This window comes from Salvelinus namaycush, chromosome 28 (assembly GCF_016432855.1).
Source record: "Salvelinus namaycush isolate Seneca chromosome 28, SaNama_1.0, whole genome shotgun sequence".
NCBI lineage: Eukaryota > Metazoa > Chordata > Actinopteri > Salmoniformes > Salmonidae > Salvelinus > Salvelinus namaycush.
Window position 1 is genome coordinate 44287742 of NC_052334.1, and position 18748 is coordinate 44306489.

Sequence of the window (18748 nt, forward strand, 5' to 3'; positions counted from 1 at the left end):
TTATTAACAAAATTCAATTATCACTAATTGCGCACACATTGATGTTAGACATGCACCTACCCCAATGCTCTGTATGTGATGACTGGGATGAATGCAGGGGCAGAGTTCAGGAGCACGACAAGACACCCTCTTTTTGATTGATGGCTGATTTAAGGGCCTGTACCTGATAGGCCTATCTAGCTTATATGATTATGTTGGTCATCATGCTTCTTGACAGTGTCATAAAGTTTATTTTCTACATGCTATTTAAAACATGATGAAAATAACATGACTGTAAAGAATTTATTTCAACAAAAACTATAAAGGATTTAATGAGCAAACTTTAAAATGAAACTTTTTGGCAGGGAAATAACAAATTTGAATAAATGTGGGTTTTGACACTTTTATGTAGGTGTCATAACCAGCCATAAAATACCGCAATATATGTCACAACAGGTGTAAATATATGGGTCATGACAGTGTTATAACCATATGACAGGTTATTTCAAGTTATGACACATTATGACCTTGTCATCTCACCTTATGACACTGGGTGTCAAGTAATGTGTTACCTTATAAACTTCTTATGGCTGCAATCCCGTTAACGGGATCGATATGACGCCAAATTCAAACAACAGAAATCTCATAATTAAAATTCCTCAAACATACAACTATCTTATACCATTTTAAAGGTAATCTTGTTGTTAATCCCCCCACAGTGTCCGATTTCAAAAAGGCTTTACAGCGAAAGCACCACAAACGATTATGTTAGGTCACCGCCAAATCACAGAAAAACACAGCCATTTTTCCAGCCAAAGACAGGAGTCACAAAAAGCAGAAATAGAAATAAAATGAATCACTAACCTTTGATGATCTTCATCAGATGACACTCATAGGACTTCATGTTACACAATATATGTATGTTTTGTTCGGTAAAGTTCATATTCATATAAAAAAATCTCAGTATACATTGGCGTGTTATGTTCAGTAGTTCCAAAAACATCTGGTGATTTTGCAGAGAGCCACATCAATTTCCAGAAATAATCATAATAAACGTTGATCAAAGATCAAGTGTTATACATGGAATTTTAGATCCACTTCTCCTGAATGCAACCGCTGTGTCAGATTTCAAAAAAGCTTTACGGAAAAAGCTAACCATGCAATAATCTGAGGTCGGCACTCGGAGCCCAATCAAGACAAAAATATATCCGCCATATTGTGCAGTCAACAGAAGTCAGAAATAACATTATAAATATTCACTTACCTTTGATGATCTTCATCAGAATGCACTCCCAGGAATCCCAGTTCCACAATAAATGTTTGATTTGTTCGGTAATGTCCATCATTTATGTCCAAATAGCTACTTTTGTTAGCGCGTTTGGTAAACAAATCCAAAGTCACAAAGCGCGTTCACTAAAAGCAGACGAAATGTCAAAAAGTTACGTAACAGTCAGAAACATGTCTAACGATGTATTGAATCAATCTTTAGGATGTTTTTAACATAAATCTTCAATAATATTCCAACCGGAGAATTCCTTTGTCTTCAGAAATGCGATAGAACAGAGCATGGTCAGCGCATGGTCAGCGCATGTTCAGGTCATGGTAGACCTTAATCAATCCCCTCTCATTCAGCCCCACTTCACAGTAGAAGCATCAGACAAGGTTCTAAAGACTGTTGACATTTAGTGGAAGCCGTAGGAAGTGCAAAATGACCCATATCCCACTGTGTTATTCGATAGGGGCTGAGTTGAAAATCGACCAACCTCAGATTTCCCACTTCCTGGTTGGATTTTTTCTCAGGTTTTTGCCTGCCATATGAGTTCTGTTATACTCACAGACATCATTCAAACAGTTTTAGAAACTTCAGAGTGTTTTCTATCCAAATATACTAATAATATGCATATATTAGCAACTGGGACTGAGGAGCAGGCAGTTTACTCTTGGCACCTTTCAATGAGAGGACAGTGGAAATTTCCAGACATGAGTCCTGCGCATGACCGGGAGCGTGCCTTTCTTGTTTTTCCTTTTCTATTGACGAAACTATCGTCCGGTTGAAATATGATCGATTATTTATGACAAAAACAACCTTAGGATTGATTATAAACATCGTTTGACATGTTTCTACGAACTTTTATGGTACTTTTTTGATTTTTCGTCTGTCTGTTGTGACCGCGCTTTGTTCCAATGGATTACTGAACAAAACGCACCAACAAAACTGAGGTTTTTGAATATAAAGAGGGACTTTATAGAACAAAACAAACATTTATTGTGTAACATGGAGTCTTTGGAGTGCAACCATATGAAGATCATCAAAGGTAAGTGATACATTTTATCGCTATTTCTGACTGTTATTACTTATCTACTTGGCTGGTTACTGTTTGTAATGATTTGTCTGCTGGGCGCAGTTCTCAGATAATCGCATGGTTTGCTTTCGCCGTAAAGCCTTTTTGAAATCTGACACAGCGGTTGGATTAAACGAAGTTTATCTTTAAGCTGATGTATAACATTTGTATCTTTTATGTATGTTTATTATGAGAATTTCTGTTTTGTTGAGTTTCACGCTCTGCAATTTCACTGGATGTTGGAGACTAGAGGTCGACCGATTAATCGGAATGTCCGATTTAATTAGGGCCGATTTCAAGTTTTCATAACAATCGGAAATCGGTATTTTTGGACGCCAATTTTTGCCAATTTCTTTTTTTATATTTATATATTTTTTTACACCTTTATTTAACTAGGCAAGTCAGTTAAGAACACATTCTTATTTTCAATGACGGCCTAGGAACGGTGGGTTAACTGCCTTGTTCAGGGGCAGAACGACAGATTTTTACCTTGTCAGCTCGGGGATTCAATCTTGCAACCTTGCGGTTAACTAGTCCAACGCTCTAACCACCTGCCTCACGAGGAGCCTGCCTGTTATGCGAATGCAGTAAGAAGCCAAGGTAAGTTGCTAGCTAGCATTAAACTTGTCTTATAAAAAACAATCAATCAATCAATCATAATCACTAGTTATAATTACACATGGTTGATGATATTACTAGTTTATCTAGCGTGTCCTGCGTTGCATATAATCGATGCGGTGCGCATTCGCGAAAAAGGACTGTCGTTGCTCCAACGTGTACCTAACCATAAACATCAATGCCTTTCTTAAAATCAATACACAGAAGTATATATTTTTTAATTTTAAACCTGCATATTTAGCTAAAAGCCATCCAAGTTAGCAGGCAATATTAACCAGGTGAAATTGTGTCACTTCTCTTGCGTTCATTGCACGTAGAGTCAGGGTATATGCAACAGTTTGGGCCGCCTGGCTCATTGCAAACTAATTTGCCAGAATTTTACGTAATTATGACATAACATTGAAGGTTGTGCAATGTAACAGGAATATTTAGACTGATGGATGCCACCCGTTAGATAAAATACGGAACGGTTCCGTATTTCACTGAAAGAATAAATGTTTTGTTTTCGAGATGATAGTTTCCGGATTCGACCATATTAATGACCTAAGGATAGTATTTCTGTGTGTTATGTTATAATTAAGTCTATGATTTGATAGAGCAGTCTGACTGAGCGATGGTAGGCACCAGCATGCTCGTAAGCATTCATTCAAACAGCACTTTCGTGCGTTTTGCCAGCAGCTCTTCGCAATGCTTCATGCATTGCGCTGTTTATGACTTCAAGCCTATCAACTCCCGAGATTAGGCTGGTGTAACCGATCTGAAATGGCTAGCTAGTTAGCGGGGTCCGCGCTAATAGCGTTGCAAACGTCACTCGCTCTGAGACTTGGAGTAGTTGTTCCCCTTGCTCTGCATGGGTAACGCTGCTTCGAGGGTGGCTGTTGTCGGTGTTCCTGGTTCGAGCCCAGGTAGGAGTGAGGAGAGGGATGGAAGCTATACTGTTACACTGGCAATACTAAAGTGCCTATAAGAACATCCAATAGTCAAAGATATATGAAATACAAATCGTATAGAGAGAAATAGTCCTATAATTCCTATAATAACTACAACCTAAAACTTCTTACCTGGGAATATTGAAGACTCATGTTAAAAGGAACCACCAGCTTTCATATGTTCTCATGTTCTGAGCAAGGAAGTTAAATGTTAGCTTTCTTACATGGCACATATTGCACTTTTACTTTCTTTGTTTTTGCATTATTTAAACCAAATTGAACATGTTTCATTATTTATTTGAGGCTAAATAGATTTTATTGATGTATTATATTAAGTTAAAATAAGTGTTCATTCAGTATTGTTGTAATTATCATTATTACAAATACATTTTAAAAAATCAGCCGATTTAATCGGTATCAGATTTTTTGGTCTTCCAATAATCTGTATCGGCGTTGAAAAATCATAATCGGTCGACCTCTATTTGAGACAGTGGATTACTGAACAAAACGTGCTAACAAAACTGAGGTTTTTGGATATAAAGAGGGACTTTAACGAACAAAACCAAAATGTATTGGGTAACTGGGAGTCTTGTGAGTGTAACCATATGAAGATCATCTAAGGTAAGTTATTAATTTTATCGCTATTTCTGACTTTTGTTACTCGTCTACTTGGCTGGTTACTGTTTGTAATTTGTCTGCTGGGCGCTGTTCTCAGATAACCGCATGGTTTGCTTTTGCCGTAAAGTCTTTTTGAAATCTGACACCGTGGTTGGATTAACAAGAAGTTAATCTTTAAACCGATGTGTAACACTTGTATGTTTCATTAATTTTTATAATGAGTATTTCTGTTTTTGAATTTGGCACTCTGCAATTTCACCCCCTAGAGAGGGGGCCAACACCCCCTAGAGAGTTAAGTGTGCCTTGAATTCTAAATAAATCACTGACAGTGTCACCAGCAAAGCACCATCACACTTCCTCCATGTTTCACGGTGGGAACCCCACATGCAGAGATCGAGATCATCCGTTCACCTACTCTGCGTCTCACAAAGACACAGCAGTTGGAAGCAAAAATGTGGACTCAGACTAAAGGACAGATATATGTTCAGATATTCAAATTTCCCCCTGCGACGAAAGATGGCACCACCAGTTATTGAGTGTAAGGGGGCAATTACTTTTTCACACGGCGGCATTGGGTGTTGCGTAACTTTGTTTATTAAATAAATTAAAGCAGTATCAGTATGTTGTGTTATTTGTTCACCCTTCATCTAATATTAGGTTTTGGTTGAATATCTGATCACATTCAGTGTCAGAAATATATGCAAAAATAGAGAATCAGAAAGGTGGCAAATACTTTATCACGGCACTGTATGTCATATGGGATGGAGGGAGAGTGATAAGGTTGGGGGGGCTGTCTCGTCTGAGTGTCTCGTCAAGGGTCTCGGAGCTTTATGGCGTCGACTCGATGGCCCTCGCACTCATCCGTCTCACTCTCCTTTTCTTTTGCTTCCGCAGATGTGCTGAACGATGCCATCTTCGACGAGGACCACGATGAGATGGTTATCGTGAAGGACATCGACATGTTCTCCATGTGCGAGCACCACCTGGTGCCCATCTTTGGCAGGGTAATATCACACACACACACACACACACACACACACACACACACACACACACACACACACACACACACACACACACACACACACCCCTATCAGCACCACAGATCCACACCAGTCCAAAGGTGTACAATTTAATCACCAGTTATGGAGAATCTCTTCCAGAGGTGGGACCATGTCATTGTTTTACAAGTCACAAGTAAGTCTCAAGTCTTAGCGCTCAAGTCAAGTCCCAAGTCAAGACAGGCAAGTCTCAAGTCAAGACCGTCCAATCTCAAGTCCAAACTTTGAGTTTTGAGTCCTAAACAAGTCATAATGTGCTCTTCACCAAATGTAATACCATTTCATATTTTTAACAAGAGTAATAGTTAGTATATTACATTTACGCAAATCATGAATGCTTTTAAAAATATCTATATATTTATTACTTTCCAAATAAACGTTATATTTCCATGGAAATACATGGGTAGTCATGAGAAAGATACACCCCCCCTAATAGTGATCGACTATCGAGGATTGTTACGGGGCGCAATCGGGTGATGTAGGCTTGTACACAATCGCCCAACCTTAACACACACACACTCTCTCTGTGTGGTTACAGTAGGCTAACGTATGTCAATGGTTTTAGGAACAGCAGTAACATCAGGCAGGATTTAGGCTACCAAATGCCTAGCCAGTTGTAGCTCAATCTTGGGTGCAATGATCACGTTCACGCACTGACTGACTGTGTGGAGGCTCATTGATTTAACGTTACGTTAGCCTTCATGATACACCAGTAAAGTAATAAAATATATAGCTGTCGGCTATATTAGCAACGACTTACCGTTCTTTGTACAGCTTCATATGTCGAACAAAGTTGGAAATTGTTCCGCCTCCGTCTGTAATTTTCTTCCCGCATGTTTTGCAAGTTGCAATCCGTTTTTTGTTGATACAGCGTCTTTATATCCGAAAATAATAATTTTGGGTATCATCTTTCCAAGGGCTCCATCTGAATTCACCCGCCGACGTTCCTCTGCACTGCCACGCACAACTTTTTCTCAGCTGGGACAATTTGATTGGCTGCCAATCCAATTCAAACTGTAATCCGTTAAATGAAGAGTTAATGCGCCGCACACTTTTAAATAGCATAATTTTTTATATTTGGGCTTGGGGAGGGTATCAAGTCAGGTCGAGTCATAAGGCTCAAGTCCAAGTCAAGTCACGAGTCATTGGTGTTAAAGTCGAGTTGCAAGGCCTTGTGACTCAAGTCCAAGTCATTTGACTCGAGTCCACACCTCTGATCTCTTCTACTTTGGATTCTCCACACATAACCCAAAAGATACATTAGTGGGAGACATTTGGCACATTACATTATTTTCTGATCACAGTTTTAATGTATCTCTTTGGTACTATTTTCACGTGTGTGTGGTACATTTTCACAACTCTTAGTACAAAACTCCAAACTGGTCACACTTAAAATGTAATGAGAACATTGGTTTAATCACCAAAACACAACATAATGATATATTTTCAACGTAGTCGTTTTAACTACCAGTTAATCCAATAACAAACAATGTAAGATACGTCTTTCAAATCGCCCTTAGAAGTGCTGAAAGTGGGCCTCCCGAGTGGCGTAGCGGTCTAAGACACTGCAGTGCTCGAGGCGTCACTACAGGTCCTGGGTTCAAACCCGGGCTGTGTCGCAGCCGGCCGCGACCGGAAGACCCATTAGGCGAGGCACAATTGGCCCCAAAAAGTGCTGAAAGTAATATGCTACAATACTGTAAATTACAATAGATTACACAGTTTTTACATTAGGCAATACACTTACATTACCAAGAAAATTTATACTTTCCATAATATCTATCAATGAAGACATCCTCTAAAATTATTTTTTATTTTTCGTATATAATTGCAATTACTGTCTGAAATTAAATGAAACAAATGAATGAAAATAAAACAATGTTCAGCACACATTCATTTTATTATACACAACAGTTCCCTGCCGTCTGCCTCCCTCTCGCTGATGTCCACCTCTTTGACAGTGCCCATGCCTACTTCTTTGACCTTTTTGATGGGGCCCATGCCCACCTCTTTGACCTCTTTGATGGGGCCCATGCCCACCTCTTTGATGGGGCCCATGCCCACCTCTTTGACCTCTTTGATGGGGCCCATGGCCACCTCTTTGATGGGGCCCATGCCCACCTCTTTGACCTCTTTGATGGGGGCCATTCTCAAAATCTATATACAGTAGACAAACCAGTTTAAAATCTATAGGTTTACCAAAAGGTTAAGTGATTTAACCATTAAGCACAGTTGGATTAGGTGATGGTCAAATGTATTTAAACATATGAGAAGAGAATCATATGAAAAGTATTGTGAATATTGCATTGTGAAAGGCAATTACTTTATATGAAAGATGTTTCTCGATGAAGGTTTGGTGAAAAAGTTACTGTGTGATTTTGTTTGTTGTACTTGTGAAAATAGTACCAAAGCGATAAAAAAACCTCAAAGAAGACGTCATACAACGAGATTACAACCTCACGGTCTCTGCTACAACCAGAAAAAAACATATTTTGAATTCCTTTTACAACCAGTAAACAACCTGACCGTGATGACATAAAAGTCCTTTGAACCTGATTTTCCTGCTGGGTAATACTGTATGTTAAATCACTGAAAGTGGTAAAGTGGAAATGTTGTTCACAATAATGTCAGGAGGGTTTGTGGATTTTCTATCCAACTCCATCCATTTACATTACATTTAAGTAATTTAGCAGAAGCTCTTATCCAGAGCGACTTGCAGTAGTGCATACATGTTCATACTGGCTAATGATGCCCAATGGTGACCCATCATTCAGTTTTGAGCCCCACCTGTTTTGCATGTTATTTTGGCATTAATACGTGTCACTTATTAGTTTGCAAACAATGTGATTTTTTTTTATTGAGTTAATAAAGCCGCATACGAACATTCTCTTTTTTGCTTTCTTGAGTAAAGCAGCTCCAAAATGCAGGTGTTTCAGCCTAGCTCAGTGCCTTCTGTGGTGGTGGGGCAGCCAGCGGAAAATATGGAGCGTATGGGTTGGTAATGTTCTCTAGTTGTGCCGTGATTGGCTCAATGTCTGTCACTCATGGGGACACTATGTCACCACAAAATCTATGGGGAGAGCTCGAAAATTCAAGCCCCTTGGGTGCTACCATAGAGTTACATTAAAAGTGCCCATCAAAGAAGTCTCAAGGTCAAAATCACCCTGTGACGTACTGCACTAGCTTCGAATAATCCCTGCGATATGCAACTTTTCAGGGAAGCCAGGAACCAATACACACAGTCAGTTAGGAATGCAAAGGCTAGCTTTTTCAAACAGAAATGTGCATCCTGCAGCACCAATTCCCACTGTAAAGTCTATGGAGAATATATGTACCTCCTCCCAGCTGCCCAATTCACTGAGACTAGGAAACAGTGTCACCACTGATAAATCCAGGATAATTGAGAATTTCAAAAAGCATTTCTCTACGGCTGGCCATGCTTTCCACCTGGCTACCCCAACCCCGGCCAACAGCTCTGCACCCCCCGCAGCAACTGGCCCAAGTCCCCCCCGCTTCTCCTTCACCCAAATTCAGACAGCTGATGTTCTGAAAGAGCAGCCAAATCTGGATCCCTAAAAATCAACTGGGCTAGACAATCTGGACCCTCTCTTCCTAAAATTATCCGCCGCCCTTGTTGCAACCCCTATTACTAGTCTGTTCAACCTCTCCTTCGTATCGTCTGAGATTCCTAAAGATTGGAAAGCGGCCGCGGTCATCCCCCTCTTCAAAGGGGGAGACACTCTAGACCCAAACTGTTATAGACCTATATCCATCCTGCCCTGCCTTTCTAAAATCTTCGAAAGCCAAGTTAACAAACAAGATCACCGACCATTTCGAATCCCACCGTACCTTCTCCGCTATACAATCTGGTTTCCGAGCTGGTCACGGGTGCACCTCAGCCACGCTCAAGGTCCTAAACGATATCATAACCGCCATCGATAAAAGACAGTACTGTGCAGCCGTCTTCATCGACCTGGCCATGGCTGTCAATCACTGTATTCTTATCGGCAGACTCAACAGCCTTGGTTTCTCAAATGGCCGCCTCTCTTGGTTCACTAACTACTTCTCAGATAGAGTTCATTGTGTCAAATCGGAGGGTCTGTGGTCCGGACCTCTGGCAGTCTCTATGAGGATGCCACAGGGTTCAATTCTCGGGCTGACTCTCTTCTCTGTATACATCAATGATGTCGCTCTTGCTGCGGGTGATTCTTTGATCCACCTCTACGCAGACGACACCATTCTGTATACATCTGGCCCTTCTTTGGACACTGTGTTAACCTCCAAATGCGCTTCATTGCCATACAACACTCCTTCCGTGGCCTCCAACTGTTCTTAAATGCTAGTAAAATGAAATGCATGCTCTTCAACCGATCGCTACCCGCCTGCCCGACTAGCATCACTACTCTGGACGGTTCTGAATTAGAATATGTGAACAACTATAAATACCTAGGTGTCTGGCTAGACTGTAAACTCTCCTTCCAGACGCACATTAAGCATCTACAATCCAAAGTTAAATCTAGAATGGCTTCCTATTTTGCAACAACGCCTCCTTCACTAATGCTGCCAAACTGACCATCCTACCTATCCTTGATTTCGGCGATGTCATGTACAAAATAGCCTCCAACACTCTACTCAGCAAATTGGATGCAGTCTATCACAGTGCCATCCGTTTTGCCACCAAAGCCCCATGTACTACCCACCACTGCGACCTGTATGCTCTCATTGGCTGGTCCTCGCTACATATTCATTGCCAAACCCACTGGCTCCAGGTCATCTATAAGTCTTTGCTAGGTAAAGCTCCGCCTTAGCTCAGCTCACTCCCACCCATAGCACGCGCTCCAACAGGTATATTTCACTGGTCATCCCCAAAGCCAACACCTTCTTTGGCCGCCTTTCCTTCCAGTTCTCTTCTGCCAATGACTGGAACAAATTGCAAAAATCACTGAAGTTGGAGACTTATGTCTCCCTCATTAACTTTAAGTGTCAGCTGTCAGAGCAGCTTACCGATCACTGCAGCTGTACACAGCCCATCTGTAAATAGCCCATCCATCCAACCAACTACCTACCTCATCCCCATATTTGTTTTTGTTTTTCTGCTCTTTTGCACACAAGTATTTTTACTTGCACATCCTCATCTGCACATCTATCACTTCAGTGTTAATGCTAAATTGTAATTACTTCGCCACTATTGGCCTATTTATTGCCTTACTTCACATTTTTCTATTGTGTTATTGACTGTACGTTTGTTTATCCCATATATAACTCTGTTGTTTTTGTCGCACTGCTTTGCTTTATCCTGGCCAGGTCGCAGTTGTAAATGAGAACTTGTTCTCAACTGGCCTACCTGGTTAAATAAAGGTGAAATTAAAAATTGGCCACAGATAAAATGACATCAAATCACGTTATATCTACCGTAGCTTTGATTGAACTGATCGTGTCAACATCATACTTTCAAAATCTTAGCTAGCAAGCTAGACAAGCAGTCATCTTCATGAATCACGTGGACAATCTACTGGCAAATGCTTTTCAATCCTTGTCATGGTGGTTTGGAAGGAATCAGTGGCTAACTGCAAGCTTTGTAAAGCAATCACTAGCCGGCTATTCGGTGGAGTGGGTGTGTGGTCCAAGTCTGGGTTTAAGGGTCTCTTTTCCAAGCTTAAATGGATAAACATTCAACACCATGGGCATTGGCCATGCTGTCAATCTAGCATGACTTCTGTCGCGTTCAAAACAACTGGAAACTCAGAATTGGGAAATCTCAGACTTCAGTGAGTTCAAGACAACTGGGAATTCTGCTAAAAAAAATAGCTCTGACTGGGGAAAATGAGTTTAGAACAGTCATCCAACTCGGAATTCCAAGTCAGGAACTCAGGCCTCTTTCTAGACCTCCGACCTGAAGATCAGTGACGTCATGATTCAACCTTGTTTTTTTTTATTTTTAAGTTCCCAGTTGTCTTCAAAGCACCATAAATCCAGAGAATGCCTGCCTTTGATTACAAAGTTTGATGACAAAATTTGCCTACAAGGACTGTCACGCCACCTTCCTGTTCAAGTGAGCACAGCACATCAAGGTGAGTCCAAAAATGTATTGTAGGCTGCTGCATAAATTGTCATTTTCCAGGGAGAAATGTATCCTGTAGTATGTTGTGTAGTAAGCTGTTAGTAGCCCATGTGCCTCACCCTAATTATTTGGGCCTTTGCCCCCTCATAATTTAGCCTACTGTTCTGACTTGGTGGTGCCTGTTTTGGAGAAATGTAATCATTGAATATTGTAAGAGCTTTTATTGTCTGCTTATATACCCCCGTTATTTATCCTACGGTTCTGACTTGGTGTACAGGAAGAATACTGTAAGAACGGCCCATGTTCTGAATTCTGTCGATGTACATTTCAAAAGTGCTGAACAAATAGTTATATTGACTACGTTCGTCCTAGCTCACTCATTAATGTTTAATTATGCCATAGTTTGTACATCTCAATTGTAAGTAGAAACCACATTTGTTTAAGCAAGTCAGCCATATAAGCTATGTTTTTTAAAAGGGCTATAAATGAGGCGGAATTAACCGTTTCGCTGATAGCCAGGTGTAGCAGTGGTAAGGATTCACTCCATGGTGCTGAAAAGACAGCTTTATGTAGGCCCTAACAGTTTGTGGGCACCGTTTGTCACCGTTATAGTGCAATTAATGTATTGTTTAGTGTTGTATAGTGGCTTTGCTGGCATGCATCTAAACATTTTTGGGGGAGTTTGCCCCACCAAGATTTGCATGCTAAAATCACCACTGATGATGTCACAATTGTGAGAGGAGTAACCTACTGATAAAGGCTTTCTTTGTCCACTGATGAGCCTGTAATTGAGCCCAGCTGTGATTAAACTACTGGTAAATACAAATGGCCCGCAGCACTGACCACGGTTGTGTTCCAAATGGCACCATATTGCACTGCTTTTGACCAGGGCCCATAGGACACTGATAAAATGTAGTGCACTATATTGGGAAAAGGGTGACATTTGGAACGACTCGCAAATCAGATGAAATCCCATTAGCGGGGATTCAAGTGAGACACGCTTGCCTCTGGAAATTCTCCTGTTTGACATTTAGTACCGTAGACCTAGCATCCTGCCCTCTATTCTTCACTCATCTTACCCTGCAGGTGTTTGCCATTTAAGACAAAGAGAGAGGCAATTTATACTTTCACATCCCTTTCACGCCTGCAAATGGGCCATGATGATAGAGGGAGCAAGCGTTACACATACACACACAGACTGTGACTTTTTCTCTTTGTGCTGTGTGTGTTTGTTTGTCAGCAGCTGGCTGTCAGAAGGCCACTTTGTTTCCGTTCATCTCCTTCCCCCGCTGATAGCTCCCTGTCGTCGTCACAAGCGCTAGTCGCCTCTTATCCACGCACTCATCTATTTCCCTGCACGTCTATCCATGCTGCCCGCTGAGTGCTATAATGACTCACCGATTTCTCCCCGCCAACTGAAATATGGGGCCGTTTGGTGCTCTTTTTGTCATCTTCGTCACGCCTCCAGTCAGTCAGTTGTCTTTTAATAACGCTTTTAATGTTTGTCATCACCTCGCGACGAGTTTATATTGTTTTTCATTGTGTTTGGCTTTAATGTATACCTTTACACCGCATACCTTTGGAAAACCACGAAACCCATCTCTGAACCCTACTTTTAATCAAACTTGAATCCCCTCTTTTCGAAGTGAAGTGAAAGTGTTGTTTATTTACCCAGTTCAGAAATGCGCTTTTTAAAAGTGCAGCAGTGAGCCGAAAGGAAGAAGCTGAAGAGCTTGGACCAAGATAGTTAAATGACGCCGTCTTTATCACCACAAACCAGAAAGAGAGAGGGGGGGGGGGGGACAGGAGAGGAGGATAAATCCTTGCATGCATGCCCTTTCTCTCAGCCTGTTTCATCAAATTGCTACTGACATTTGAATGGAGGATGGAGGGTGAGGGGTGCCACTTAGCCTCCCAGTCATACGCAGAAGCAGGCTCAACCAGTTGGATTGGGAGGAGAGTCTAGATCTCGATCTGCTTCTAATCTTTTATCTGCTGTTTATTTATCCACGGGCAGACGTGACTCCCCTCCTCCCCTGCACTCCTCCGATGACCTTTAGATAATGTTGCCTTTTGTCTTGGCGTCTCATGATTCATGTCTTTACCACGCCTGTCATGGTGAAACACATGTTTAGCTTGCCTTCTTCATACTGTATGATGCAGTGGCAGTCAGTGCCGTTTATGATGAGGGAGGATTTTTTTTTCATGAGCACGGCCTTATTTCTATTACAGCATGTTGGATGACTGTCATTCATACTCCATTCACCCAGTTCAATGTAACATCGATAGGTTTACGCTACTACATGATACTCTAATTTTCCCTCTACCCATCATGAGGTTGAACCTAGCCTATGAATGAAAGTTTACAACGTAGGTGCACACAGGTCGAGAGAAGAATTTGAGATGACAGACAGTGACACATGTCAATACCGCCTTGCCCACTTGCCTGCACCTAGCTTATCTAGGGTGTAATCATTAGTCCAACAGTATATTGGACAAATTCAAGTATTTCTATCCATGTTTCGGAATGAATCAGGAATGAATACACCCCTGATCACGCATAAAGAGGTTGCATTCATTCTAGCCTCTATTCACTCTCCTCTCACCCTTTCCCTTGGTTTGTGGACTTCAATGAACAACACATCAGCTGTATGTGACCAGGCGAAAAAACCTTTCCAAGCCCAAACCATGTCATAACCGCTACACACAGCCGACACCGTTGTCCCCATATTAGCTAAAGTAACGTTCTAGTCAACATAGCTAATAGAACTAATGTGTTAGTAAACCCGCTACAATCATGTAAGCAGATAGACCGGCGGGCCCTGGTGGCAATAAATTAATAAAACCAAAAGCTTACCTTGACTTGGAAGAGTTCCAGCGTTGTGTTGGATAGTCATAGCCAGCTAGCTAACATAGCATCCCTCTGTTTGAGTGTTTGAGTAACTAAACTAGCCAGCTGCATTGGCTAGCTAGGTAAGTGAAACTGAAAGTTTAAAAAAAATTACTCTCTCTCGCTTCTCCTTCATTTTTGAAGAAATTCATTTGTTGAAAACTGTTCAACTATTGTCCTTCTCTCTCTCTCTTTGAGTGAACTACTCACCACATGTTATGCACTGCAGCGCTAGCTAGCTGTAGCTTATGCTTTCAGTACTAGATTAATTCTCTGATCCTTTGACTGAGTGGACAACATGTCAGTTCATGCTGCAAGAGCTATGATAGGTTGGAGGACGTCCTCTGGAAGTTGTCATAATTACTGTGTAAGTCTATGGAAGGGGGTGAGAACCAAGAGCCTCCTAGGTTTTGTATTGAAGTCAATGTACCAAGAGGAGGACGGAAGCCAGCTGTCCTCCGGCTACACCATGGTGCTACCCTACAGAGTGCCGTTGAGGCTACTGTAGACCTTCATTGCAAAACAGTGTGTTTTAATCAATTATTTGGTGACGTGAATATATTTAGTATAATGTTTTACAATTTTCATTTGTATGTAATTCACTGAGTAGGATGGTCCTCCTCTGAGGAGCCTCCACTGGTATGATAAAAAATGTTTGTGAGATGAGTAACCTTGCCTGAGACCTGAAGGCTTGTGTTGCCTAGGCTTTGGCTTAGCGAGCTAACACAGTTAACCACTGAGATACATTGAGTGTACAAAATATTAAGAACACCTGCTCTTTCTGTGACATAAACTGACCAGGTGAATCGAGGTGAAAGCTATGATCCCCTATTGATTTTCCTTGTTAAATCCACTTAAATCAGTGTACATGAAGGGAGGAGACGGGTTTAAGAAGCCTTGAGACAATTAAGACATGGATTGTGTATGTGTGCCATTCAGAGGGTGAATGGGCAAGACAAAAGATTGAAGTGCCTTTAAACGGGGTATGGTAGTAGGTGCCAGGTGCACCGGTTTGTGTCAAGAACTGCAACGCTGCTGGGTTTTTCACGCTCAACAGTTTCCTGTGTGTATCAAGAATGGTCCACCACCCGAAGGACATCCAGCCAACTTGATACAACTGTGGGAAGCATTGGAGTCAACATGGGCCAGCATCCCTGTGGAACGCTTTCGACACTTTGTAGAGTCTGTTTTGAGGACAAAATGGGGGGTGCAACTCAATATTAGGAAGGTGTTCTTAATGTTTTGTACACTGAGTGTATACTGTACATTGACATACCAGTTGGGTCTGTCTTGGGAATTGCAGAATTTGGGGCAACATGATTTGCTGTCTGTGGTTGTGGATATGCTATAATAAGTATCTTGGACATCACTAATGACAGACATGGTCTCTCTCTTCTCCCCCAGGTCCACATAGGCTATCTCCCCAATAAAAGGGTGCTGGGCCTCAGCAAGCTGGCCAGGTAAGAGAGTATGGACAATTTAACAGTTTGTTTGCTATTGTTGTCAAAGATATAAAAAACATTTAATGGGTCAGCACTCTGCACACAAAAAGATGTCGCAAAAAGCTTACTTCATTTTTCGTTTTTCTAAATAATGTTTACTGGTTCAGGGATAGCATACCCAAACGTTTCAACTTAATAAGGATCCGCCCCTTTTTTTCAATTTTCGTCTAAAATGACATACCCAAATCTAACAGCCTGTAGCTCAGGACCTGAAGCAAGGATATGCATATTCTTGATTCCATGTGAAAGGAAACACTTTGAAGCTTGTGGAAATGTGAAATTAATGTAGGAGATAATAACATATTAGATCTGGTAAAAGATAATACAAAGAAAAAACATGTTTTTTTCGTATTTTTTTTGTACCATCGTCTTTGAAATGCAAGAGAAAGGCCATAATAAATTATTCTAGCCCAGGCGCTGTTTAGACTTTGGCCACTAGATGGCAGTAGTGTATGTGCAAAGTTTTAGACTGATCCAATGAACTATTGCATATCTATTAAAAATGTTGTATCAATACTGCCCAAATGTGCCTAATTGGTTTATTCATACATTTTCAAGTTCATAATTGTGCACTCTCCTCAAACAAAAGCATGGTATTCTTTCATTACATTAGCTACTGTAAATTGGAAAGTGCAGTTAGATTAACAATAATTTAAGCTTTCTGCCCATATCAGAAATGTCTGTGTCCTGGGATTTTTTGGGGTTTCTTACAACCACATGCTAATTACATTAGCCTACGTTAGCTCAACCGTCCCGAGGTCGGGGCACCGATCCTGTAGAGGTTTTAATAGCCTTCTTCAGTGTTTAGGTATCGTTAGCTATTTAAATTCTTGTCAATATACCAGGGAACCGACCAAGGTTCCGAATTCACATGACAATAAAATAATAACAGGAAGGTTGACTATTGTGATATTGGAGGGATTGGGATTACCTAGACTCGTGCAGTATCATCGTGTGAATATGTAATCTGTTCTTCGAAAGTCCTTCATCAGTACGGTCACTTATTAAATAATAGGAACTAGAACACTTAGCGGTGATGAGGCTGAACTAAGAACCTGATTCATGTTGTAACTCAGAGTAAGCTGGTCCTGGGTTTAGTGGGTTAGCGGTACATTAGCTTCTACAATGTAGCATTCGCATAACATAGTTTTAGCATAGCGCTAGTGTTTCCGGTGGGGCTGTTTAAGTGGAGAGGCTGCTCATGGTGGAGATCTAAGCTGATTAGGAGTGTGTAAGTGACAAGCGAGGACTCTGATCCCACCTGACCCCAATACCTGAGCCCCTTTCACTAACGCCTATTCTTACTTCCCTTCCCTGGAGTCTCACTCACGGACATCTCACCAGGCACGCACGCAGACAGTCACGCATGCAAACTTTAAGCACATGGTCTTATACACTCTGTTAGCACACAAGCTGATACCCCAGTGCTTACACAAACACATAGACCACACATAACACAGTATATTTCCAAATCACAAAGATACCTCCAAGTGATGTGATTGACAATACCTGTATAGTGGAGTAATATTTGTATATATGTGCATATTATACATTGCCTTCAGAAAGTATTCACACCCCTTGACTTTTTCTACATTTTGTTGTTAGCCTGCATTTTTACTTGGTTAAATTTAGATTTTGTGTCACTGTCCTACACACAATACCCCATAATGTCAAAGTGGAATTATATTTTTTGAAATGTTTACAAATTCATTCAAATGTAATAGCTGAAATGTCTTGAGTCAATAAGTATTAAACCCCTTTGTTATGGCAAGCCAAAATAAGTTCAGGTGTAAACATGTGCTTAACAAGTCACATAATAAGTTGCCTGGACTCACTCTGTGTGCAGTAAGTGTTTTTTGAATGACTACCTCATGTCTGTACCCCACACATGCAATTATCTGGAAGGTCCCTCAGTCGAGCAGTAAATTTCAAACACAGATTCAACCACAAAGACCAGGGAGGTTTTCCAATGCCTCACAAAGAAGGGTACCTATTGGTACATGGGTAAAAATAATACATCAGACATTGAATATCCCTTTAAGCATGCTGAAGCTATTAATTACACTTTGGCTGATGTATCAATACACCCATACAACTTTCAAACTAAGATATTTTTCTACTAACTTAAGCATCCCGCCAACGTTTTGCCTACTTTTGCCGGCGACAAAGCCTCTATTGTTATTTCTGCCAACCGACCTAGTCATGATTGTGGTAAAGTTCTGCGAACCGCTTAGTAGGAAATGTAGCTGTAATGCTGAGGCTGCATTGGCACGCACTACACTCTTAAGCTCTTGAAGGTTGCTAGGCAGTGCCCGTTACTACTATCCTCCTGCCAGTTGTAAACTTTGCGAGGCATTTCACTTCACCCATCTCTTCGCATAGCCCACCCCATGCACTGTTTTCTTAACCACATCTTGGGCCTAACAACACCCATGCCAATATATCCTCCAAACACTGGCTTCTTAGGCATTATGACTTAAATATCGGGAAATCTAATGGAATAAACTCCAATTTAGTCCAAAGTATCCGTAAGATATATCAAGTCAGAATTTACCATTTACTGTAGTGGGGTAATATTTGATATGTGTATATCACTAGGCTGCCTGGGGCGGCAGGTAGCCTAGTGGTCAGAGTGTTGGGCCAGGAACCGAAAGGTTGCTAAATCGAATCCCCGAGCTGACAAGGTATAAATCTGTCGTTCTGCCCCTGAACAAGGCAGTTAACCCACTGTTCCTAGGCTGTTATTGT

General features: G+C 41.2%; 1 protein-coding gene across 1 annotated transcript in view; it reads left to right on the forward strand.

Moving 5' to 3' along the window:
• The window catches only part of LOC120023523 (GTP cyclohydrolase 1), a 35130-nt gene that overhangs the window by 12118 nt on the left and 4264 nt on the right, over positions 1–18748 (forward strand). The window contains exons 2-3 of the mRNA XM_038967549.1: positions 5381–5490; positions 15903–15958. Coding sequence (XP_038823477.1) covers positions 5381–5490; positions 15903–15958 — 166 coding nt within the window. The remainder of the gene's footprint in view (positions 1–5380; positions 5491–15902; positions 15959–18748) is intronic.